The sequence below is a fragment of the Cavia porcellus genome, unplaced genomic scaffold (genome assembly GCF_034190915.1).
Source record: "Cavia porcellus strain 051 isolate PalLab524CR breed Dunkin Hartley unplaced genomic scaffold, mCavPor4.1 scaffold_61, whole genome shotgun sequence".
Taxonomy (NCBI): Eukaryota; Metazoa; Chordata; class Mammalia; order Rodentia; family Caviidae; genus Cavia; species Cavia porcellus.
Window position 1 is genome coordinate 2,022,042 of NW_026947544.1, and position 25,545 is coordinate 2,047,586.

General features: G+C 45.3%; 1 protein-coding gene across 1 annotated transcript in view; it reads left to right on the forward strand.

The window, feature by feature from the left end:
* LOC100735240 (protein Shroom2) overlaps positions 1-25,545 on the forward strand; it is a 190,376-nt gene that overhangs the window by 119,380 nt on the left and 45,451 nt on the right. The window contains exons 3-5 of the mRNA XM_013144438.3: positions 10,073-10,204; positions 12,276-14,571; positions 16,185-16,285. Coding sequence (XP_012999892.2) covers positions 10,073-10,204; positions 12,276-14,571; positions 16,185-16,285 — 2,529 coding nt within the window. The remainder of the gene's footprint in view (positions 1-10,072; positions 10,205-12,275; positions 14,572-16,184; positions 16,286-25,545) is intronic.

Genomic DNA, 25,545 nt, shown 5'->3' on the forward strand with positions numbered 1-25,545 from the left:
TAGTACCAAAACCTGAGAAAGACCCAACTATAAAAGAGAACTATAGACCGATCTCCGTAATGAACACAGATGCAAAAATCCTCAATAAAATATTGGCAAATAGGATCCAGCAAATCATCAAGAAGATTATACACCATGACCAAGTGGGATTCATCCCAGGAATGCAAGGATGGTTCAACATACGCAAATCAATAAATGTAATCCACCATATCAATAAAGTCAAAAATAAGAATCACATGATCATCTCTATAGATGCAGAAAAAGCCTTCGATAAGGTCCAACACTTATTCATGATAAGAACTTTACAGAAAATTGGAATAGATGGTCTTTACCTCAATATAATAAAGGCCATTTATGACAAACCAACAGCCAGCATCATACTAAATGGCCAAAAATTGAAAGCCTTTACTTTAAAATCGGGCACAAGACAAGGATGTCCTTTATCACCACTCCTATTTAATATAGTACTGGAAGTACTAGCCAGAGCAATTAGGCAAGAAAGAGAAATAAAAGGGGTAAAAATAGGAAAAGAAGAAGTTGAATTATCATTGTTTGTGGATGACATGATACTCTACATAGAAGACCCCCTAAACTCCATTGAAATACTCTTAGATACAATAAATAAATTCAGTAATGTGGCTGGATACAAAATCAATACTCAGAAATCAATAGCATTCCTATACACGAACAACAAAATTACAGAGAGGGAAATAAGAGAAACTGGACTATTCACATTAGCAAGCAAAAAAATGAAATATTTAGGAATTACTCTTACGAAAGAAGTGAAAGACTTATACAGTGAAAATTATAATACACTGAAAAAGGAAATTGAAGATGATCTCAGAAAATGGAAAGACATCCCTTGCTCATGGATAGGAAGAACAAACATTGTGAAAATGGCCATTCTCCCAAAACTGTTATACAGATTCAATGCAATCCCAATAGAAATTCCATCAACATACCTTATAGATCTAGAGAAATCACTCCTAAATTTCATCTGGAACCAGAAGAGACCTAGAATCGCAAAGGCAATTCTAAGCAGCAAAGACAAAGCAGGAGGCATCACAATCCCTGACTTGAAGTTATACTACAAAGCAACAGTAGTAAAATCAACATGGTATTGGAATCAAAACAGAGCCGAAGATCAGTGGAATAGATTAGAAGATACAACCACAACTATGAACACACTCAACCACCATATCTTTGATAAAGGAGCCAAGCAGGTTCACTGGAAGAACGACAGTCTCTTTAATAAATGGTGCTGGAAAAACTGGCTCTCCATTTGCCGAAAACTAAAGCTAGACCCATGTCTATCACCATGTACTAAATTAAAATCTAAATGGGTCAAAGATCTGAATATTAAAACAGAAACACTAAATCTATTGGAAGACAAATTAGGTAGAAACCTTGGAGACATAGGAGTAGGTAAAGAATTCATGAACAGGACTCAAACCGCACGGGAAATACTTCCCAGAATCAATAACTGGGACCACTTCTTATTAAAAAGTTTCTGCATGTCAAAAGAAATCTCCAGCATAGTGAAAAGAAAACCCACAAACTGGGAAAAGATTTTAGTGAACTCTCTCTCAGACAAGGGACTCTTGTCTAAAACATATAAAGAATTAAAGAAACTCAGACCTCCAAAATTCAAAGATCCAATCCAAAAATGGGCATCTGAGATGAATATGCAATTCTCAGATGAAGAAATGCAAATGGCAAATAAATACATGAAAAAATGCTCATCATCATTGATCATTAGAGAAATGCAAATTAAAACCACACTGAGATACCATCTCACTCCTGTAAGAATGGCCAGGATCAAGAAAACCGACAACAAATGCTGGAGAGGCTGTGGGGAAAAAGGAACTCTCCTGCACTGCTGGTTGGGAGTGTAGACTGGTACAGCCTTTGTGGAGATCTGTCTGGAGATTTCTCAAAAAGTTGGGACTGGAAATCCCATTTATTCCAGCTATTCCACTTCTAGGCATATTCCCAGAAGAACTGAAAGCATCATACCACAGTGATATATGTGCACCTATGTTTATAGCAGCACAATTTGTAATCGCCAGATCTTGGAAACAACCCAAGTGTCCATCAACTGAGGAATGGATAAAAAAAGTTGTGGTATTTCTATACAATGGAGTATTATTCAGCTATAAAGAAGGATCACATTGAGATATTTATCAATAAATGGGCGCAGCTTGAGACCATACTCAGAAGTGAAATAAATCAATCTCGCATGTGTGAATACCGAATAGTTTCCCTAATGTAAGTAATGATTCAAATATATAAAAATATGTGGTAATCATGATTCCCCATTATGGGGCCTTGGAGCCTTATAAAGTTTTCACTCATTAATTAGAAAGGCTTTATTCTGGGCTTCTTGATTTGAAAATATTTGAAGCTAGAGTATATGAAGTTTTATCCAAATATATCAAGGAAAAAGACACTATGGTAACTACTATTAAGTCAGGTTATATGGTGGTGAAGTACTAGGTTGTTGAAACAGTCATGCTGTGACCTCTATTGTTATATTGTTATGTCCTGCTTTATCTCAATCTCCCCCTTATTGTTTTAAAAAAATTATTTAGTCATTTCTTATGTTTGTCTTAATTAAAGAAAAATTCAAAAAATTAGGATATATAAATAGTAACTCTTTTTGATTTCCTATTAACTTGTTTTGAAGTCCTGTAGTACTCCCACGATCTTGTTTTGACTGATTAGACTCTGTTCCATTCTATATGGTAGTATCAAGTTTGAAGACATAGGCAACTACTTTGAAGACAATAAGATTCACTAAGATACCCATTCTGGTTTGACTATTGTCTTCTTTGGAAGTCCTGTAATGTTTACAATGCCTAAGTTTTATTGGTCTTGTTCTCTACTGTTTTGTCCAACTTTATAATATCTAATGACATAGACAATTCTTTTTAAGGAATCAAGGGACAACGTTGATAACCATTGTTGATAAACTTGTACTCTGTTCTACATCATGTGCTATGTCTATCCTTGGTATTGACTGACAGCTTTGTTTTGCCATATTTGACTGTATTCTTCCCCCCCCCCCCAAAAAAAAGTAATAAGCACTAAGGAGTAATGAAATCCAAAGTGCGTGAATTTCGTTGTAAAAAAGAGAGGGAAAAAAAAAAAGAAAGAAAGAAAAAGAGCTCTAACGGATATAACAGCAAGTGTGTTTAGGGGTGTTAAATAGCTGACTGTATCAATGTTTTTGGATCATTGAACACAGCTGTTTGCAGTCTACCTGTTTGAATGTCCACCTTGTATTCTTTGATACTGTGATTTGAGGAACTATTTTCAAGATGATAATATGTAATATACTAACAGGTGATTTCTTACTGTTATGTTTTTGTTTGCTTGTTTGTTTTGTTTTTTTGTAGTTCTGTATTACGTGTACCCTTACACCGCTTTGGTTTGTTTTGTGTTTTTCTCTTTTTCCTCTTAAATAAAAAAAAAAAAAAAAAAAAAAGAAATTAGACCAGAGGACAGTGTGAGCCTGGAAGCAGTGCTACAGCCTGACAAAGAACCTGGGAAGATGGGCTTGCTTCTGAAGAAGGTGAGAACCATGGATGGTTCTGGGCAGTGGTCCGGCAAGGAATTAAGTAGGATAGAGTGGGCATGGGGAGGCCTTCCGGAGGCTTGGCAGGAAAAGAAGCCAGCACAGAGTCAGAGGCAGTCTAGCTTGAAGTTGGAGGAAAACTTCTGTGTGCTTAAAGAATTAGAGGCCTGTGTGTGGCTGCCAAGGGCTGGCTGGCCAGCTTCTTCCTCCACCCTAGGCACTCCCAGCACCCCGCTGGGCTGGCCTGTGTTGCTGCCTCACTTGCATCTTGGAAGATCTCTATGCCCAGGGCTTAGTTGAAGCCCCTGGAGGCTTTCAGCGCTGCCCTTCCTTGCACTAAGTCCTCGCAACACTCTTCCTGGCTCTTAAGATTCCTGATCCTCCCTCGGGCCACTGGCATCTTTTTCCCCAGCTGTCCTGCTGTCTGGCAGGGTCATGAGCTGGGCCTGGTCTCTTTGGGCTCCTGGGAGGCCCAGGGCATCCTTCCTAGCTGCCCCACCTGGCACCTGCCGTACTTCCCATCTTGCCAAGCGGGGCACATGAAGCAGGAGCTATTTGTTTGGAAAGACTGCACATCTAAGAGGGTAGTAAAAAAGCCAACACTGATGTGATTTTTTTTTTAATAAAGGAATTTTCTTTTTGTAATGAATATTTCATTTGGAACAGTCCTTGCAATAATCAAAATAATACTTGATATCCTGACATGTTCTTAATTTTTGTTTTTTTGTTTTTGTCTTTTAATTATTTTTTAATTTTTATTTTTTGGTCCACGGATCTAACTTATGACCTTGTGCTTGCCAGGCAAGTGCTTGTGCTGCTGAGCAAAATCCCCAGGCCCCTGTTTTTGTCTTTTGGAGCCAGGGTTTCTTTATGCAGGTCAGGCTGGCCTTGAACTCATTGTAGCCCAGGCTGAACTCAAACTCACAGCAATCCTCCTGCCTCAGCCTCCTCAGTCCTAGGACTGTAGGTGTGTGTCACAATACCCAGCTGTGTTTTTTAAGTTTTAAGGATATAGTAACATTGTTTTTATATTTGTGGTCTGAAACCCCTTTCCTTTCAAAAACAAAACCTAAAGAGTATCTGGCCCTGTAAAATTGTTTTTCAAAATTGAAGTAACTGTAAATCGATTTTGATGAGCGAATTATGGGAAAATATTTCAGGAGAATCATGAAAATATTCTTTTATCATTTGAAGATTGAACCCAACAATGCCGTTCTCAGTGAGGGTCCGCTGTGCCTTATTTTTTATTTTCAGACAGGGTCTTGCTAAGTCACTAGGTGGCCTGAGCAGGACTGAGACTTTAGAATCCTCCTGCCTCAGCTTCCCAGAGTGCTGGGATTATGGGCAGGGCACCCGGCTCCCTCTTACACTTTCTGCTAAGTAGATGGAGTATCTGCAGTGAAGTCCTCCATTCAGTGTGTGATACGGAGAGCTGGGCACAAACTCAATGTGATCAGCAGCTATCAGCGCATTTGTGCTCTTGTGGCACATGCTGTGGCATCCCACGTCTTGCTCACAGTTCCCACACTTCTGGGCTCCAGTGTGTATGTCACAGAGAAGGAACAGCACAGCCACTTTGGGAAGAGGCCTTCAAATCCATCATGAATGCCAAGGTGCTGGCTGAGTCTTAGGGAAACCGTGCCAAAAGTGCAATGAGTGTATGTGGCCTCTAGGTGGCACCAGAGCGTTCTGTCCCAAAGTCCTCAGCCTGGCCTGTATTTGATTCCCAAGAATGGTCATGGTTTTTCCGGAAATTCAGAGGACATGACCAAAAAAAGTGCATACACTGGAGGTGAACGCCATCGTAGCCATCAGCCATCGTAGCCATCGTAGCCATGGGAGGAATTTGTAACCCTTTCTGTTGCCTTTCTTTGTTTGTTCCCTTAAAGAAATAGCCCTCTGAAGGACATTGCTGAACTAGACACCTGCATCTCTGTGTGGTCTTTTTGCAGAACAGCTCAGGTCATTTGTGTTCCCTCAGCCTAGCCCTGCAGTCAGCCCCCAAGGACACGAGCCATGGACGAGGGCCGTGCAATGGCTGGATTTCCTCGGGACTCCTCTTCCACCCATCAGTGCCTGCTCATGTCTCTGCCCAGAAATTGCTCCCCCCCTCAATCAGGTTTTTATTAGAATATTTTAGATATACATATGATCATATTCATTATGGAGAATTTGTACCTATATGTGATATAACTTGATTCTTCTTTTTTGCCACTCTTCTATCCTCCCTTCAACCCCTCTTCCCCTCCCCATTTACAAAAGCTTTGTTTCCATTGTCTATTTTTTCCCTTTGGTGCCATAATCAAACTTTGGACCTCGACATTGGCAAGCAAGCACTGTGCCACTGAGCTATATCCCTAGCCCTCCATTTTTTCCTTCTTTCTTTCTTTTTCTTTTTCTTTCTTTCTTTTTTTTTTTTTTTTTTTTTTTTTTGGTCCTTTTGAGACAGTCTCACTATACAGCTCAGACGGGCTGGTCTCAAACTTGGGATGCTCTTTCTGCCTCAGCCTCCCAAGTGCTGGAATTACTGGCATGTGCCACCACATCAGGCTCCATTTTTCTTTCTTCTTTTTGTTTTGTTACTTTTACCTTCTGTCCTTTCTCCCTCCTCCCTCTCCCATTCCATTTGAAGATTTTCTTCCTATTCCACAATCTCTGTTACACATTTTGATCCTTGTTTATGCTTTCAGTTTCTCACACCAGAGAAACAGTGCGATATTTACAGATATGTGTCCAATGTACTTCACTTAAGAGTCTGATCTCAAGGAGCATCCATTTACCTAGAAATGTCTCGAACTTAACCTTCTTTATTCTCTCCGGAAACTGTGTTGGTAGTAGGTGGCGGGGGGTGCTTGGCCTGCACCCCAACTCTGATGACTTCGGGTCTTGCTCCCTCATTTGCATGCCTGCAGTTTAACCTCTCTGTGTGCATTTGTGTCCTGACAGCATGGCACAGCACAGCCATGTCCTGTGACCACTAGAGACCCCTAAGAGACCTTCAGATTTTTTTTTCTTTTTTTTGTAACTGTGGTAAAGTACACACAACGGGTGATTTATCATTATAACCACCTAGAGTGTGCAGTCTAGTACTGGTAAGTATATTTGTATCGTGCATTCCTTAGAACTCTTTTTTGTCTCGCAAAACTGAAGTTCTGCCCAGTCCACTGCAATGGCCCATCCCTGTTCTGCCTGTCTCAGCCTCTGGAATCTCCCATAGCATTTTCTGTCTCTGGGAATGTGGTTCCTCCCCGTGCTTAGTCTTAAAGTGAGATCACACAGTACGCAGCCTTTTGTAGCTGTCATGTTACTTAGCATAATGATATGTGTGTGGTAGCAGGTCTCAGAATTTCTTTCCTTTTTCTGACTGTATGCATTTTGAACATTTTGTTTATCCATTCATTCATTAGTGGGGCAATCTACATTTTAACCAAATGATTGGTTGTTAAAGTCCATATTAGATGTAAGCTGAATATTACTCATATAGAAACCTTTTAGAGTACTAGAATGCATTTGAAATGTTTTATCATTAATCGTTATTACAGTTTTTTTTGAAAAGCTCTTTTCAGGTTTTTGGAGTGACGTTTTGGTCCAGGAATGGAATCATTTAGCTCTGTTGACTGCTAGTGTCTGGTTACTGCCTGCCTCATTTACAGTGGATAAGCCCCTGTTTTCTTAGGAGGTCAGTGCAAGGGTGGACATTTTCCCCCCTACCTGTGCCATATGATTAACGTTACCTCTGGGCTCCTTTCTCCTCCGATTGCAAATCATCTTCCACTTCTGTTTCGCTTCCCACTTGGCTTTGAACATTTGATGCGTGGGGACAGGTGATTCCCCTCGAACCGATGCTACTTCTTGAAGCTCTGGGTACTTAGGGCAGGAGGTGCTTCCTACAGAGTTTCAGAAGAAGGTTTCTGGTTGTTGCTTTCTATCCTGATCATCTGGGGGCTTAATCAGAAGTTCCCCTCCCCCATTCAGGGTATCAAAATGGAATTTCCATTGTCAAGACATGAGAACATACACCACCTGTGGGAGGTGTGCTGTGTGTTCAGGCTGATCATTCTGGGATGGAGGTTTTGCCATAGGTCATGCCCTGCTAGTGGCTACTTGTTCTTGCAGGCAGAGGAGGCACGGAGACACTGCAGGTGATTTCCCACTGAGTGGTGTGCTGTCTAGTAGGACTCATAGCAGTGACAGAAAAGGCCATGTCCGCATAACCTGGTGTAGCAGCCACCAGTCTCCCGTGGTTATGGAGCACCTATGATATGACTAGGGTGACTTTATTTTATTTTAATTAATTTAGTAATGATGTGTAGCAACTAGCAGAGGTCTAGGAGCCTAAGTAACCTGCCTCTTTCTTCCTGTCTTGGTAGTGACTACCCTTGGCATTGATTCCTGTTTGTTCAGGCCAAACTAGGAATCAAGATACAGTACAGCAGGGACGCACTCAGTGGATGTTGCTGTATGCGGAGGGCAGTGATGGGGGCGGGGGTTGAACAGGCAGAAATGCCCTGAGATTAGGGACCTGGTCCTGGCTATTTTCTGGGTTCCTTAGTCTTTCTTCACGTCCTCTCTGCAGGGGAATCATGGCAAGTGGCCTCCTTCTGATCTGTCTGGAGCACAGGCTGCAGCATTGTGACCACTGGCTATGGTCTGCTTCAGTCTCTGCTACCTGTCCTGCAAGGCTGGCTTGGGCACCCTTACAATATGGCTACCCCAGATTGCTGGGTTTCTTAGTTGGTGGAGGGCTCCGTCCCTCGCTGCCTCCCTTCCTCCCTCTTTCCCTTCCTTCCTTCATTTCAGGCCTCTAGGAAGAAGAGAAATGTCTTCCTATGGATGTGCTCAAATGTACTGGAATGGCCTTCTTCCCATTCTGTTTTTTAGGTCACTTGGGCCAGCCCAGGCTCAAGGGGAGGAATGTGAAGCCACTTTTGTTGGCATAGAGAATAGCAGAGATTTAACATCCATTTTTAATCTCTTGCACATCCTTTGTGAGAGCAATTTCATGGCTGATTTTTTATCTGTACTGGCTGATGGTAGTTTTTCTGGAAGAACATTCCTACTGCCTACTGAGCACGGCAGCCACACCAGTCCCAGTTAATCTACCAGATATCTGGGCATTGGGGTGCATACAGCCTTGCAGCAAGCACCAGACATTTTCTTTTCTTAGCCTTCTTTTTCTGTTTGCCTCCATTTTAGTCAATCTAAGTTATTTCTCTGATTAACTAACTATAAAGAAACATGAAAGAAGCAGGGGATATTCTAGCACCCAAAAAGCCAGCTGAAAATGAAATTCACATGGCCAGAAGCTTCCTCACAAGGATTTTAAGGAATTCAATGAGGTATAGTCTTGATTTTGTAATTTCTTACTTCTGTGGTATAGGAATTTGTCTCAGAGAGTCATCAAAACCTTTGTGTTACAAAGCTTTGGTTTCATTTTGGAAAGCAATTCTTTGTTGTTTTCTAGTGTTGTAGCCTGCTGGGGGAGATGTCTGATCATTGTAAGGCAGCAGAAGATGCTCATTTGGGTTCTTTTCTCCATTCTATCCATGGGGAGCTTGTTGCTGCCTGCAGAGGCTTAAGAATGAAGGAAAGCTGGCTTTCTTCTGGAGCTTTGGAGGAGAAGGCAGCTTAGATGGTCTTTGGGTTGGGAGCACCTGTAGGGCTTTCCAGAGGGACACACCTGGCCATCTGGGCAGGTGTGGCCATAGCACCCAGAGGCCACAATCAAGATGATACAGATTGTGGCAAGGGTTCAGGAAGGCACATGGAAAATTTCTGTTGAAATGGACTCCAGCCTGTCAGTGTGGGGCACTTTGATTATGATGCTAGGATGTCTTGGTCAGCCTCGTAGCACATGCTGTAACATGCAAAGGCAGGAGCACCAGCTGGATCTACTTAGCTTAGCAGCAAGACAGCAGGGTCCACCACATCAGTGGACCCATGCCACCTGAACTCTGTGTGGCCTAGCCAGCTTAGGGACTCAATCCCATCCTTTCTTCCAAGGGGACTCGGGGTCCTATGCAAACTTGCACTGAAACTCAGAAGATAAGGAGAATCCAGTTTTGTTCACATTATTGGGTGAGGGGTTGTTTTTTTAGAGCAGTTTTATCTTAACGTGTATAAGATTTTCATTGGTAAATGATAATTATGTGTGTTTATATAGAAATCAATTTTTTTTTGTACCGGGGATCGAACTCATGATCATGCACTTGCAATGCAGGTGCTTATGCAGCTGAGCTAAATCCTCGACCCTCAGGAGTCAATTCTAAGGAATAAGTGCTGCCGCATGTTTTGCACCCTATGGCTCCCACTCAGCATGGGGGCAGGATGGACACCGACAAGCTCCTAAAAAGAGTGAGTGTGCAGGAATACAGTGGCCAGCGCCTGAGTGCCACTCTGCGGGTTTCACTAAGCAGCCAGGGCAGACTTCCTGTCTGGTTACACAAGTGTGCAGTATGCAAAGCGCCTGCCTGAGCTGTCCTCTTTCTTTTCCAGGAGGAAAGATGTGAGCTGGAGACCCCACTCATGGCACCCCACCAAGTTCTCCGATGGCCACTCGGAGTCAGCTGCCTCTCAGTTTCCCACTGCCAGTGGCTGCTCTTCTTGGCATGGCCACCACCACGCCAGGTAGATGCTCGCAATCTCATTACCTGACATTGGGGTGATTTTGATGTTTCTGATGAGACCAGGCCATCCATTGAGACCTGGTTAGGGTTAGAATGCTGAATGTTTCACTGGCCAGGAAAGTGTGACAGTGGGAAATAGAAAACGATGTGACAAAGTGGAGGATGAACAGGCCAGCATTTTGTGTGTTACTGGAGGCGAGGCTTAGGATGGGTCACCACAGTGGCTTCCCTTTGGGACTGTTCTGTGGGGCGCCAGGCAGTCAAGGGTTCAGAGCTGGAAGGGTGGCTTCATGTGACATGCACATGTGCACAGCCACCACCCTTCTTTCAAAGATTTCACAGAGGATTGGAAGGCAGGAGATATTGGTGGGGTGGCAGATGTATTTTTTGTGAAAGTTCCCAGGGAGATCCTATTGTACCTCTTCCTTCTTCCCCCTCCCATCTTGGTATTAGTGACAAAAGTGTGCACATAGTGTAGTTTTAGGGGATGTTTGTGTGTGTATCCCATACACACATGCATATGTGTGCATGTGTGTTTGTTGTGCATGTTATGTGTGTGTGTGACTATAAATGTGTACAGATGTATATGTACCCATATGGGTATGTTTGTGTGTACCTGTGTGCATATATGAATGGGAATCTGACTGCATGTATGTGTACATGCATGTTTGTATACACACATGTGTGTGTTTAAAACTGATATACTCATCTCAAAACCTGTCTGTCAATAAATACTGGTCTGCCACACAACTCCAAGGTAAGGCTCATGCAGTGTGAAGGAAGTATCCCTCAAATACAGTATAGTGGTCAGAGTGACAAGGGAAGATGGCACTGTATTTAGCCCAGAGAATTTTCTTGCAAAACCAGATTCTGAACCGGGTTGTAAAACTTTGGCAAAAAATAAGCCTTTCATGTCCTTACTGAAGTGACTTGAATGCCATAGGATGTCCATTGAGCCCACTAGGAATTTGGCAGGTGCTGTTGAGAGAGAGAGGAGCATGTGTGCTGCCCACGTCTGTGTGGGAACAGCACTCAGTGCTGTTGAATCTGCTCGGATCTAGGATCTCAAGGCAGAATCGCTGCTGGGGAGAGAAGTCAGGAACACACTCCATCTCTAAGCTCACAGAACATAGCAGTGTCCAACCTGCGCAGTCATCTCCCTCCTTTACATGAGCTCACCAGTGCATCCCCCCAACCATGTCCTTGGTGTGGTTGAAGATTGTGCCACTGAACTACTCCCCAGCCTACAGTATTAAAATTATTCTCATTTGATTACTGCCTACAGCATAAGCATAAAGCATGAATCTGCATGCTGGTTCTGCAAAAGGCTAGAAGGCAGATATTTTCAGCTTTGCAGGTCGACCAGGCTCTGTCTCGATTACTCAGCTCCACTGCTGTAGTACAAAAGCAGTGATAGTCCAAGCATGGACAAATGGACGCAGTTGTATTCCAGTAAGTCTTTGTATGTGGATTAAAACTGGTGGTTCATACCATCCTCACAGGTCACCTAGAAATTTCTTTGGTTTCTTTTCCCATGACCATTTATGAAATAGAAAAAAAAATCCTTAGCTCATGTATTATTACTCACCAGTCTCTGCCTTTGATGAGAGATGGTCTACAGATAGGTTAACTCCCGCATTGCCTGCTACTGCTACAGGCATTAGGGTAAAAAGTCCCCAACAGTGAAAAGAATCTATTGAAAAGGCCTCTAGTAGGGGAACTGGACCGCAGTCTTTCCAGCCAGTCCTCCAGAAGTACCCTGCCCTCCTGCCTTCCCCTCTCCTCCCCTCCCCTGCCCTCCCTGTATCATCCTTCTTTCTCTCTTTTCTTTCTCTTTCCCACCCTCTCCTTCCCCCCAGGATTCTGTCCCCTTTCCCTATTTCTCCCTCTGCCTTTCTCCTTTCTCTCTTCATAATTCAGGTATGCTAGGTAAGATTTCAGACCCAGGGAGCTCATCCTAGGAGGCTGCTATTGGCATCCTGACTCTCTGTGGAGGGCCAGCTGTGTTCATACAGCTGTTGCCCAGCAATATTGCCATTTGCAAACCTTCCGGTTGCTGTTCTTTCCTGTAGTTCTTCCTCCCAAGACCTGTCCATTTCATGGAAGCAGACAAACCTACAACGCACATCAAACCACTTCAGCTCCCTGGGCACTGTTGACAGCTTGGACCACCCCTCCCAGGCCTACCTCTCTGGACACCTCTTGACAGCTAAGTGTAACAGCAGCATCGACCACCTGGGTGGCCCCAACCAACGTGATTTGGCTTATGGCTCGTTTTCCACCAGCTCTGGCACCCCGGACCACACCCTGCCCAAGGCTGAGGCCTCCTCAGTAGAGAACATCCTCCACAAAGTTGGGCTCTGGGAGGCGGCCCCTCAGGCCCTGGAGAAGAGGCCCTCCACCTTCCTGCCCAGAGCCCCCGGGGACAGCAGTAAAAGCCCCAGGCCAGAGGACACTGTTGAACCCAAGCTGACCGCTTCCAGCAGGTCCATTTTCGGGCCCATCTGGCATGTTCCCGACAAGAAAAAAGCCCCTCCATCACCACCCCCTCCTGCACCTCCACTGCGCAGTGACAGTTTTGCTGCCACCAAGAACCATGAGAAGCCGCTGGGCCCTCCGTTCTCAGAGGTGGCCGCCACGAAGCTCTCGGCAGCCCCGATCCAGCCGCAGCCTCGTGGTGATTGGAGGTCAGACCTGGCTGATCGCCAGCGGAGGCCCAGGTGCCTGAGCATTGGGAAGGAATCAGGAGGCCACCATGAGTGCAGCCAGCCAGGTAGTCTCCCAGGCAGTGTCCAGGCCTCCCTGTCCAGAGCTGATGCATCCCTCACACAGCCTACCCACGGGAGCCAGCACCCACGCCAGTGCAGTGATGAGGGCATCACTAGAAAGTCAATGTTCCTGTGGGGATGGCATCATGTGGCCCCATCCGGAGGGTGGCAGGACCTGCCTGTGCCTTACTGCAAGGATATTGGCTCCCCACAAGCCAGGTGGCCCAAGGCTGTCGACCAGAGCTATTATTCTTGTGTGGCTGCCAGGCAGCCCCTGTTCCAAGGGGTGTGTTGGCACTGGGATGTGGTCCCTGGAGCCCCCAAGTGCCTTCCCCGACACCCAGTGATGAGCCCCAGCCCGCAGTGCCCCCTAGCCCACCAAGAGGAGCCTGGTCCCCTGCCAGACACAGTCACTGGGAGTGGTGTCTTGAGATTCCACGAACTGTCCAGGACCAGCCACGCTGAGCAGGGGCCACTGGCTGGTGGCTTCAGGGTGGCAGACGGGGAGGGCAGCAAGATCTCCTGCCAGCAGACCCCTATGTTGCACTCACTGAGCCAGGAGGGCCAGATGGGCGCCGTGGAGAAGTTGCCATCCTTTGACACACAGGTGGGTCAACCTGCACAGAGGAGCGACCGGTTCACCACCACACTGAGGAATGAAATCCAGTTTCGCAGAGCCAAGCTGCAGAAAAGCAAGAGCGCAGCGACCCTGGTTGATGGGAGTGAGGCTGATTCAGAGACTGGCAGCTGGCAGGCCCAGCTTGGAGTCCCTTCAGAAGATGCCTTCTCCAGCCCCTACAAAGACCATCTGAAGGAGGCCCAGGCACGGGTCCTGAGGGCCACCTCCTTCAAGCACCGTGACTTGGACCCCATCCCTGCGGACCAATATCCTGGGCCCCCAGGACACAGGGCTGGGGAGAATGGGGCCACCTTGTCTTGTCCTGTGGAGCTAGACTGCGCGCCTCGCTTTTGGGAGGCAGGTCTGACCAAGCCAGCCTCACCCAGAAGTGGGTCACCCCAGGTGTCCCGAGTTGGGGGCCGGAAAAGGTTCACGGCAGAGCAGAAGCTGAAGTCATACTCTGAACCAGAGAAAATGAACCAGGTGGGGCTATCAGGGGACTGCAGTTCACATCAGCACCCTGGGACCCCTGAGGACTGCATGGGCACATTCGCTGACAGGTGGAAGTTTTTTGAAGAAACGAGCAAACCTGTTCGCCAAAGGCCAGGCCACAGACAAGCTGCATTCGGACTCCCGAGAGAGAAGGTGGGGAGGCCTCGGACGGTGGGGATGGTGGACCCAAGAAGCGAGAGCATGGACCATCGGCTGCAGAAGAAGTCACGCGCCCCATCCTTTGGAGAAATCCTCAATGGTTACAGGAAAGTAGAAAACCCTGGGAAGCTGGACCCACCACAGAGACTTGGGACCTTTGCAGAGTACCAAGCCTCTTGGAAGGAACAGAAGAAGGCTTTGGAAACCAGGAGTGCTGGGCGATGTCACTCTGCAGGTAACATTCTGGATGCAGCACTGGACCAGCACCAGAGATCCCAGTATGTTCATGAACGGTCCCGGTCGTCACCATCTACAGACCACTATGTGCAGGTAAGCATCACACTGTGGGCCAGAGTGTCTGCTGCCTGCCCCGGCTGCCTAGAGCCACCTGCACGCACACAGAACATAGTGGCCCTGGTGGTGCTATAGGAGCCCAGCTGTCCAAGTACCTGCAGCACTGGCATGACTTGTCTTTAAGGTGTTCCAGCTGCTTGGGGGCAGAGTCTCCATAAACAGTGATTGTCATGCTTTATTCCTGCAGACCCACACCTTCCCTTCTCAGTCATCCTGTCTTAATGTCTCACTTCTTTTACTGTCTTTCCCTGTTACTAGCTTACTCCTATCTTAATGTCAAGCAGAGGCATAGTGAATAGCTCTTTTGAAGTAAAAGTGGGTGCTTTTAAAACATCACATACTATAGCCATTTTTTTTGAGGTACCAGAGGTTAAATACACTGGGATTGCTGACGTGGGCACTATACCTACCACTGGCTCTCTAGAATACAGATAGCCCTCTGATCTTTTATTAGAGGAGGGCACAGTGCTAAGGATCAGATCCTGGGCTTCATTTGTGCTAGGCAAGTATTAACATTGCTAGCCACTTTTCAAATATTGATGCCAGCTAATGTCTATAATTGTTATTTTTTAACTTGCAAGAATTTTTCAGGATTTCGCTGGGACAGAGTATCTTTTAAGATGCATTAAACTATTGCACTATTTTAGAGTGATAATTTTGATAGTGACAATTAACTTAAAACTTCCTAGAAAGTACATATGCTTCTCAATACCTCAGAGTCTGGTCTGTCTGATTCACTTTCACCCCCTTTCCTTCTCTGTCATATTCTTCCTTTTCCATTCCTTCTCACAGCCTTTTCTGCATCTTTTGCCTGCAGTGGTGTATTTCTGAAGAGGAAACAAACAAACAAAAAAAAAAAACTCCCTGTTGCAGTCACAGATTCAGATTCTAATAAATGAACCAACAGACACCCACTGCCCTGCCCTGGTTTGGTGGTGGTGGTTTTTCAAGATGGGCCTTGCTTAATGCCCTTTAGGATTATGTATGCCAAGCCGTCTGGAACTTGTGATCGTCCTACCTCAGCCTCCTGAGTGCTGGGATTACATGTGCCACAGCACCTGGTATGTGGTGATTTTCGTGTGTCTACCATGTGCAAGGAAAGACAGCTGCCCATTTGCCCAATGGCATCTTGTGCTGCAGACCTTGCACGAGCTGTTTCTACCATTGCTCCACCCTGCCTGTGGTCCATTCTCTCTGATCTATGAGGATTCTGAGCTCACCTGCTGGGGAGTGCAGAATTGCAGCCTCAGACAAGACCTGCTGTGGGAAGTCTCCCACAGTGGCTTATGACCAGCTGTCCTTTCTTTGATTTCTTTTGGTTGGTGGGTGGGTGCTTGGGTTGAGTCTCATGATCTTGCAGGCTGCAGGCAGGAACTGGTTCCTGTCTAGAGCAGAAGTATCCATGGGGTCCTAAGTTCTGTACCTCAGGGAGAGATGCTGTGGAGCCATACAGCACAGTGGGCAGAACACGTCACTGGCATTGAGGCACAGGCACACAGGCAAACCCACAAATTGAGGGCTTTTGTAATAACAGCTGCCTCAGGAAGGCGGCCTGAGGGTTTTAAGTCTCGTGCTGCCATCCTTTGCAGGAGGCATCTGTCGAAACTCTAAGGCATCCAGGGGACCCCAGAGAGCACCAAGAAATGCCTGTTTCTGCAGTTTGTGCACAGGAGGCACATTTCACTCTGAGGTAAGTAACTTCTGGAGCTGGGGTCATTTGCTGCAAGGATGTCTTGGCGGTGGGCTGCCCTGTGGAGTGCAAGCGCTGGCTTCCTGCAGTCTGATGTCTTGGTTTTGGCAAACCCTAAGCGTAACTGGGCATGATTTCAGGCACTGTTGTACGCTGGACTTCTGAGGAGAGACCCTGTGCCTGGCAGCCCTGCCCAGAGAATCATGGCTGTGGCAGTTTTGCTTCTCAAAGTGGCTGCTGTGTTTTCCATGAAGTGAGACATTTTCTGGGGACAAGATGGAGAGTCCTGTGTAACATGCTTGAGTTTTTCCTGTCCTGCTGGGAGGGATTTCTGAGCACTTCAGATTTGGAGTTGGGGCTCAGGATTGTTACTCTGGAGGGGAGAGGGCCAATCTTCCTAATATGGACTTATTGAGTGGGTTCATTTAAACTTGAAAATAGAAGTGGAACCAGTGAAAGAAAACTGATAGATTTAAGATTGGAGGAGACAAGACTATGCTTCATGTGATGGTGACCCCCAAAAAACCAAGAATAGCTTGCCGATCAGCCACGGAATGGATAGGAAAGATATGGTATTTGTATACAATAGAAAGCTCCGCAGCTGTAAAGAAGGATAACCTCAAGGCACTTGTAGGTAAATGGATGCAACTTGAGATCATGCTCATGAGTGAAATAGTTCAGACTCACATGGGTAAACCTTGTGTTGTCTCCCTAGTTAAAAAAAAAAAACAACTGAAGGAGTTAGTGGGATCCAAAATGTATAGTAGACATTGTGAAGGTGAAAAGGGAAGAAATGCCTAAAAAGGGAAGGTGGTAGCCAATGCTGATTTCCTATTTCCTTGTTTTGAAGTCCTGTAATCACTTGCATTGTTTTGTTTTGATTGGTTTTATTCTGTTCTATTCTGTTTGATTTTCCTGTGTCTGATGGTGTGGGCAGCAATTTTGAAGATAACAAGATAAATTGCGGTAGCCATTGTTAATTTCCTGTTGCCTTGTTTCGAAGTCCCATATCGCTTTTGCTATTTGTGAGGTTTTGTTTTATTCTGTTCTGGTCGGTTTGATTTTATCATATCTGATGGTATGGGCAGCTATTTTGAAGATAACACGAGGCATTATGGTAGCCATTGTTGATTTTCTATTATCTTGAAGTCCTGTCTCCCTCTCACTGTTTTGTTTCAATTAGTTTAGTTCTGTTTCATTTTGTTTGGTTTTATTCTCTTTAAAATAAAATCAAATAAAAAAAAGAAGAAGAAGAAGTGGCATCAGTTGAGTCCCCAGATAGGGCTGAGAGGTGCAGTGTTAGCTAGCAGTCACAGCACGTGATTCTCAAATGTCCCACACTTCACAGTTCTGCTGTTAGGGTGGGACTCAGATAAAATACAGGGTATTCTCTGGCTGCTGCTGCCTGCTGTAGGACATGACAAACGTGTGTCTCTGAGAAGGCATAGTGTGACTTTGTTTCCCAAGTGTTGAGGGGGGACTGGTGGAAGGAATTGTGTGTGCCTGAGTTCTGGACTGCCTCCAGACCCTGCTGCCGTTGGTGTGGTGTGTAAATCAAATGCTGACTGCAGAGCTGGGGAGTGCACGGCAGCAATCACCAGGCTAGGTGTTCACTGTCAGCAGCCTTCAGGAATAAGGTTTTCTTTCATTTGGGTTTAAACACAATGCTACCAGTTGTACAGGAATGTAGACATATTTAAGGCAACCAACAAGTTTTCTGTCCTGTGTGTACCTGTGTGGAAAGTCCTTCAGTTGTTTAACACTGTGTAGCTGGAGCAAGAAGCAGAAGAGTAGGAAAGGCTGACGAATAATCCCCCATCGAAATGTCACAGTGCTGGCGAGGCACAATTCCAGCTTTGTCCCTACTGTGGGCTCACAGTAGGTTATGTGCCTGGCGCCAGCTGTGGTCTGTTTGCTAAGCCGGCGTCCAGGCGCCTCTGCAGTTGTGGAGCCAGTGGTGCAGTGTGCATGGCAGCCTGGGTCAAGAAGGGGGCTGTGCACAGTACCCTGAGCCAGCAGTGTATGCTTGGGCAGAGGGCACATATTGGGGCCGGTGGTTAGAGCCTCCATTCTGCATAGAGGATGTCACTGTGTAAGGTAGAATGAGCATTGTGTGTGTGTGTGTGTGTGTGTGTGTGTGTGTGTGTGTATGTTTTAAGAGTGCCAAAGTGCAATAAAATTCTACACTGCAATTGTCAAAAAGTCCTTTTCAACTTAATCCCAGAGACTGTTTCATTTTCTGCAGAATCAGCAAGAAACAATATGCTTCTACAACTAAATGCAAATTAACAAAATGTGGGCGAAAGAGTGTTATTTGTTTGCCAAAAAACAGTCTCTGATACAGAGAATAAAAGCTACCCAGGATTGTGTGCAAGTTTCAAGTATGCATATCAGTATAATGAATAGATGACCGATACAGTGACTGATGTATTGTAATAAAAAGATTTTAGTTGCATTCCATTGGAATAACAGGAGAATGTTGAGATTGGAATTACTTTGTTTGCTGGTTTTATCCAGGTCAAACAAATGTTTCTTGAGGAAAGAAACTGGGAAAGAATGGTGCAGATATTTATACCTGAAGGGTTGGTACAGAATTATAACTCCTAAAAAGTTAGACTGAGTGTAGGGGGATGAGGCAGGAGGATCATAAGTTTGTACATTAGCTTGGGCAATTCAGCAAGACCTTGTGTGAATGTAAAAAGGGCCAAGGGCGTAGCTCAGTGGTAGTATGCTTGCCTAGCATGCCTGAGCCGCTCAGCTTGATTCCTCAGTACTGGAAAAAAAAGTTACATGGTATGCCCAGCAGAAGTTGGAGATGAAGGTGCTGTGACCTCTGATTGTGTTATAGGGAAATAGGTGTAGTTGGGTTACAATAAGCCTGAACCTAAGTGGGTCCAAGGGTATTTGCTCACCTGTAGTGAGTTCCCCATCTTACCTGTGCAAAAGGCCTTTCTCAGCAGTGCTGACAGCTTTCCAAGTTCCGTACCTGCCCTAAAGCTCAGGGTATCTTTGCAGATGCAGTCTCCTACTGATGGAGCGCCCTGGTATCAGGGCTCCCATAGTAATCATAATGGCACCCCAGTTAGCCTCGGAGGCTGGAGGTCAGGTTTCAAGGTTGATGTAGGGCTGTTCCTCCTAATACCTTTCTCCTTAGTTTGTGGATGCCTGACTTCTTCCCACATCCTCATCTGTTTGGTTGTCCCTCTGGGTATTTGTGTGTCCGGACTTTTAAGGACACCAGACAGTTTGGATTAGTGATCTTGTTTCCCTTCCTCTCTGCCGCTTTAAGAGTTTACCTTTCAGGAAGATGCAGGCTGCACACTGCCATGGCATGGGAGGATGGTGACTCTCGCACTCACATTGTGGACACTCTTGCCACATCTTTTTTTTTTTTTTTCTGGGAGCTCCTGGAAGACCAAGATTTTACTTCTGCATTTTCCAGTAGCTTGTGTCTAGCGTAGTTCCTGCAAAGAGGAACTAAGTATTAAATAAATGATTAGTTAGATGGATGTACTGGTTAATGAATAGATGGATGAATGACCACATGGATGACCAGTCTTCCTGTGGATAGATGGAGATGCAGATGGGTGGACAAATGAGTGTCCAGGTATGTGGATGGATGGATGGATGGATGGATGGATGGATGGATGGATGGATGGATAGATGGATGGATGAGTGTATCAGTCAGGGTTTACTAGAGAAACAGATATAACACAAGATATACAACTTTATAAGAAATTACAAGATGAGCTTACAGTGGCCAGCCACAAAGCTGAATATAAGGGAGCGTGCTGAGGGTGTCTGCATGCTAGAGGTTGAAAGGTCTAACCTTAAAGCTGGAGCTTACTGCAGTGCCCTGTGCAAGTCCATATCAGGAGGCCAACGGGTCTACAATGGAAGAATCTACGATGGAAGACTGAAGAGCATACAACTAAGGCTGAAGAGTCCCAGGCAGAAGCTGAACAGTCTGTGCTAGAAGCCAGGAAATGACGACCAAGCTGAAGGTGAAGACTGGAGCTACTCCAAAGAAGCAGCAAGCAGTCCCTCCTGGTTTGCCTTTGGTACCACCAGAGATGGAACTCATGACTTTTAGCTAGCCAGGAAGGGGCTTATGCTGCTGAGTTAAATCTCAGCCCCTCATTTGCCTTTTAAACTATGTAAGCTGCTCCCCTGGGGTGGGTGTAGCACTCACACTTGGGGTGCCTTCCTCTTGCACAGGCCAAGGAGGTTACAAACTAGGGACCCTGGCCCCCTGCTGAGTCAAAGTGCTGACCTTCTCAACTTGACACAATGAACAGTATCCTAGAACTATAAGTGCCTGTACTCTACACCCCAGAGGTAGAGCTGCTGAATCACTTGGTTAAACTTCTAGACTTCTCAAGATGACACAGTATATAAACCATAACAATAGGTAAATGAGTAGGCAGGTGGATAGAAGGATGAATAGATAGAGGTGTGGAAAGATGGATGGGTCAATGAATTTAACCTTTCTTGAGTTCTTTTTTTTTTTCCATTTAGTACTAGGAATTGCATTCCGGGCTTCACGCAGTCCCTAGTACTTAATCCTTAACCCATATTCAGTGCCAAGTGAGCACTCTAGCACTAAGTTACCTCCACAGATGTATGTATTTTATTTGAGACAAAGTCTTTCTCAGTTGTTCAAGGTGGCCTGTAACTCACAGTCCTCCTGCTTTAGCCTGCTGACTACCCGGGATTACAGGCATGTGCTCCCGGGCAGCCCTTGATGATGGTGAGTAATGATCCCATGGTGGTCCTTTCTGTGTGTGTACAAATACTTACTAAGATTTTTAGCTTACATGCTAATAAGTGGAGTGGGCCTGACTTGATCTTTCTGCCCTTGATTTAGAGTCAAGAAGACAAACATCTCAGAGTCGGTCTAGTAGCATGGACCTATTTTGCAGTGTTGTTTAAAACTTCTGGGAAGACTGAGATGTAGTTTGATTGTGGCACCTCAAGTCTGAGCAGATTTGGAGGTGCAAGTCCGGGGAGGCACTGGAACCTGGAGCTGAGAGGAGCCCTGGGCTGACTGAAAGTGAGGAGCGCTGGCATTATTTGTTCTTCTCCCTCCCAGCCACTTCTGCCCCATCTGTGGGGCCAACACTGTCATCAGGCAGGAAAGGGGAAAAGGAGAACATGAATGTACCCTGCATCCTTGTATAGCAGGAAGACTGCACATGGGTGAGATCACCGTCTCGAGGAAACACTTGCTTCACTATGAAACGGATAAGACAGACTAAGCTGCGACTTGACCTCTTGGTGCTTTGCTCAGAGCAGATTTCAAAATAAGTAACCGAGATTTATCATGCAGTTCTGCACCATGTACCTCAGGAGCAATTGAGGCTTTCCATTCTGAACCTCTCTGCATAGGTAATTATGTGGCCTGAACTGCTCTGTGCTGAGCAGCACAAGCTCTGCCTTTTCTGAGGGCAGGGCTGGCAGTTCCTTCCCTGCAAAAGAGCAGAGGCATGCTCTCTCTCCCTCACACCTCAAGTAGAGGCACCTTTCTTTGTAAGGGACACTTGTGGACAGCACCCAGAGACAGCAGCAGTTGCAGGGCAGAGGGTGCAGCACGAGACCAGTGGCTTTCTTTTTATGTCTTACTTTGCAATTGTGGTACATCCCTCCACTCTGTCTGTTTCTGCCCATTTAGACCTGAGGATCACAGACCGGGGACAAGTAGCTACAGGTGTACTGACTTCTTAGTTTGGTTATGAGATTGCATTATTAAAACCCAGGCCACAGAGCCCAGCAACCCGGTTTGGGGCCTCAGAGGAGGCAGTGAGACCTGGGAGCCAGACCCCCAGTATGCTGCACAGAAGGATAGGGTGACCACTGGGAGCTGCATGGAGTGCCCCAGTTGAGGGAAGCAGGAAGGAAATACAGTTGCCCATTGAAATGCAGCAGCTGAACGTCAGGTGGGTCAAGGAAGTGTGGGATTCTGGGGCAGAATTTCCAAGCGCAGCCTCTGGCATTCCCCAGGAGCCCTCGTTAGACTTGCAGGCTCTGGCCTGGTGCTTTCTTTCCCAGGAGAACCTATATCCTTGGGAAAAGCATGCTTCCGAGCCACACAGGAACCCTGGAGCCATGGTACAAACTGATCCTGCTCTTTGTGTCCTGGTGTTGGTTCTTCTCCACTGACTTCTTTAGGGCCTTTGCACTGAGCTATCTCCTCAGCCTTTTGTTTCCTTTTGAGAAAAAGTCTTGCTGAGTTACCCAGGCAGGGACTTGGCTTTATAATCCTCCTGCCTCAGCTTTCCAGAGTGCTGGGACAACAGGCCTGTGCCACCATGACCTCCCTGGACTTCAGCTTTCAAAGCTCTCACTCTTGTCACTTGACCCTGGTTGACTTTGCCCATAATGGAATTCTTCCTTGTGTTTACTTCCCTGCAGAAATGCATCTGAGAATACAAAAATCCACTGTCTTCTGTAGATTCTTCCAGCCTTCTTGGTAGGCCTAAGAGCAGGCTCCCTATGCAGGTAGCTGCTTTATTTTGGGAGATGAAGGTGAACTGCAGTGAGGTCCCTTTCTACTTTAAACATCTGTGCATGAGGACCGTGGGAACATTGTACCTGGAGAGAGTGGCTGAAGAATTGGAGGCCTCCTAGGTTAATCTCTCTTAAAAGACAAGCAGGAGGACTGGGTGTCTATCCTGCCTTCTCTTGAGACCTCTAGGCTTTGCAGTGTGTGAGGGCCACCTTCACTCCTACTTAGCTGTGAGGTTATTATACATGGCTTGCTTCTGTCCCTCTCCTCCCTCTCTCCCTATCTATCCCTGCAGGGAGGTTGTACATTTATTGAAATTGTAAGGTTCATATAACATACAATTTACCATTCTAACTCGTACAAGTTGGGAGCATTTAGTACATTTTTAAGGTTGTATAATTACCACAGAACATTTTCATCACCCATAAACCTTTCCCACTTCACTGTCAGTGACTCCTAAAATATGTTTATTCTTATACTTGACTTGATAGAATACTGAAAACTCATGTCCTAAGCATTTGGTGGATTGTTGCAGTTAATATAGACATCTATGTAGCTTGTTTTGTTTTGCTTTGGTTTCTTTTTTTCCTCTTTTATTAGACAGGGTCTAGTTATGCATTTCAGGCTGGCCTTGAGCTCACATTGTAGCCCAGGTTAGCCTCAATCTCAAGGCAGTCCTCCTGCTTTAGCCTCCCTGAGTACTGGGATTACAGGTGTGCACTACCATGCCCAGGTCTTTGCTCAGTTTTTAAAGAGTCCACCTAAAAAATGTGACAAGTTTTATGCATCACTTTATTCTCAACATAAATAGACTGAAAAGCTGAGGGAGGAGGATCCGAAGTTCAAGCCCAGCCCAAGCAGCTTAATGAGACCCTGTTTCAGAATAAAAAAAGTTTTGAAGGCTAGTGAAAATTTTTACAAATATACTGTATTTCCCTGAAAATAAGTCAGGGTCTTGTATTAGACCCTGGGCTTATTTTCAGGGGATGTCTTATTTTTCATGTAGAATAATCTCACAGTCATTTCATCTTCTCCTGAAACAACCTCCAAACCTCATACTCCAGCCTCAATTTCTTGTGACTCTTGTTCCTGTAGAACCATTGGCCCCAGTCTCTTATGTCCAGCAGCAGAGCTCTCTTCTTGTCCTTATAGCCCTGACAATTAAACCATGAATTCTCCCCTCAAGTCATGCCCTCTTGCAGGCTGGACTTCACTAAATTTCTATTAAATCAAGTGTTAATTGGAGATTTATAAGACAGCAGCAGCCACAAAAATGATGAGAGTTGGGAATGATGGTTCACACACAAGTGACAGGAAATCGCAGGCACCAAAACTCAGAAAATGTTTCTTTGCTTCACGTGAGTGCATCATGTCTGTTAAACACACTAAGTTTTGAAGCAGGAAGGTTCACGTTAGACACATCTACCTCCATCTGTTACCAAGTGTGCACATCTTATGTGCATTGTCTGTAATGCTGGTTAGTTATTTGGCAGCAAGTCTCGAGTCATGTGTTTCCATAGATGCTTTCCTCTCATCCAGAGGTGCCTGCTTGGGTATTTAAAATACTTAATTATAGTTTATGCTATCAGAGCTGTGTGGCAAGCCTGTGGTATGTATGTTGCAGCAGGCTGTTTCATTGAAAGCTCTCAAAGCTTCACCCTTCCTGCCTAGAAGGTGTGCATCGCCATGACTCACAGCATGTCAGTCTCTGGTCTTTGGTCACAGCATGATAGTCCCTGGTTGGGAGGAAGGGGTAAATGCAGGGCTGTCACAGAAACTGTGCTGTCCTTGGGGACCTCGGGCTGCCATGTCAGCAGAGCTACTGGGAGACACTGTCCCATTAGTTGAAAGAAAAGCTATGGATCAAATAAATCCCTTTTTTGGCATCCAGGAAACCAACGTAGCTAGAGTTACAAGTGTCATGGCGTACTCTGGCCAGAGCTCTGTCATCCTTCATATTAAATAACATTGATTTTGTTGTTTTGCACTGAACTTGCAAATTCGTTTGTGGTTTATAGTTGAGAACTATCAACATGAGGAAAATAAAATCCATTTTATATTTAGACATTTAACAACATAATAAAACTTAATCAGAGCCACTGTAAAGTGTCCTGAATAGGCAAGCCCACAGGAAGTAGATTTGTGATTATCAGGTCTTGTAGCCCAGAAATGAGCCCCTAGAGGCCCCCAACTTGGTGTCCAAAAATGGGGCAAGACGTATTTTTAAAAAAGCAGCTCTGATTTATTTTAACCTGGGCCCAGTGACACAGTGCAGTTCAAGTTTGCAAAAGCTTGAACTCCCTCAAAAATATCTCCCTCAAAAGTTTCCCAACTTTTTGTATAAAACACAGTTTACAAAGTAAGGGGTTGTGGTCCTGGATCAGGAAATGAAAGATCCTTGATCTGTTAAGGAATAAGGAAGACCTTTGTTTCCCTTTTCAGAGAACAGAGAAGACTCGCAGGAATTAACAATGCTTTGTCAACTTAGTTTAGCACTCAATTTTAGATAACTGTTGTTTGCAGAGGGCAGCAATGGTTAACATATCAGTTAGGTCAGGTTCCCAGAGATTTATAGTTCTTTATAGAGGAGAGCATTGATTAACATACCAATTAGGTCACCCAGAAAAATGGCACATACAGAACAGTATGACGGCGTTACAGGTACTTTGATCATATAACTTAGGCATAACACAAACATAACGAAGCTCTTTTTGCTAATGTACAGCACCAGGGGCCAAGGAAAGAGGGAGCCTGT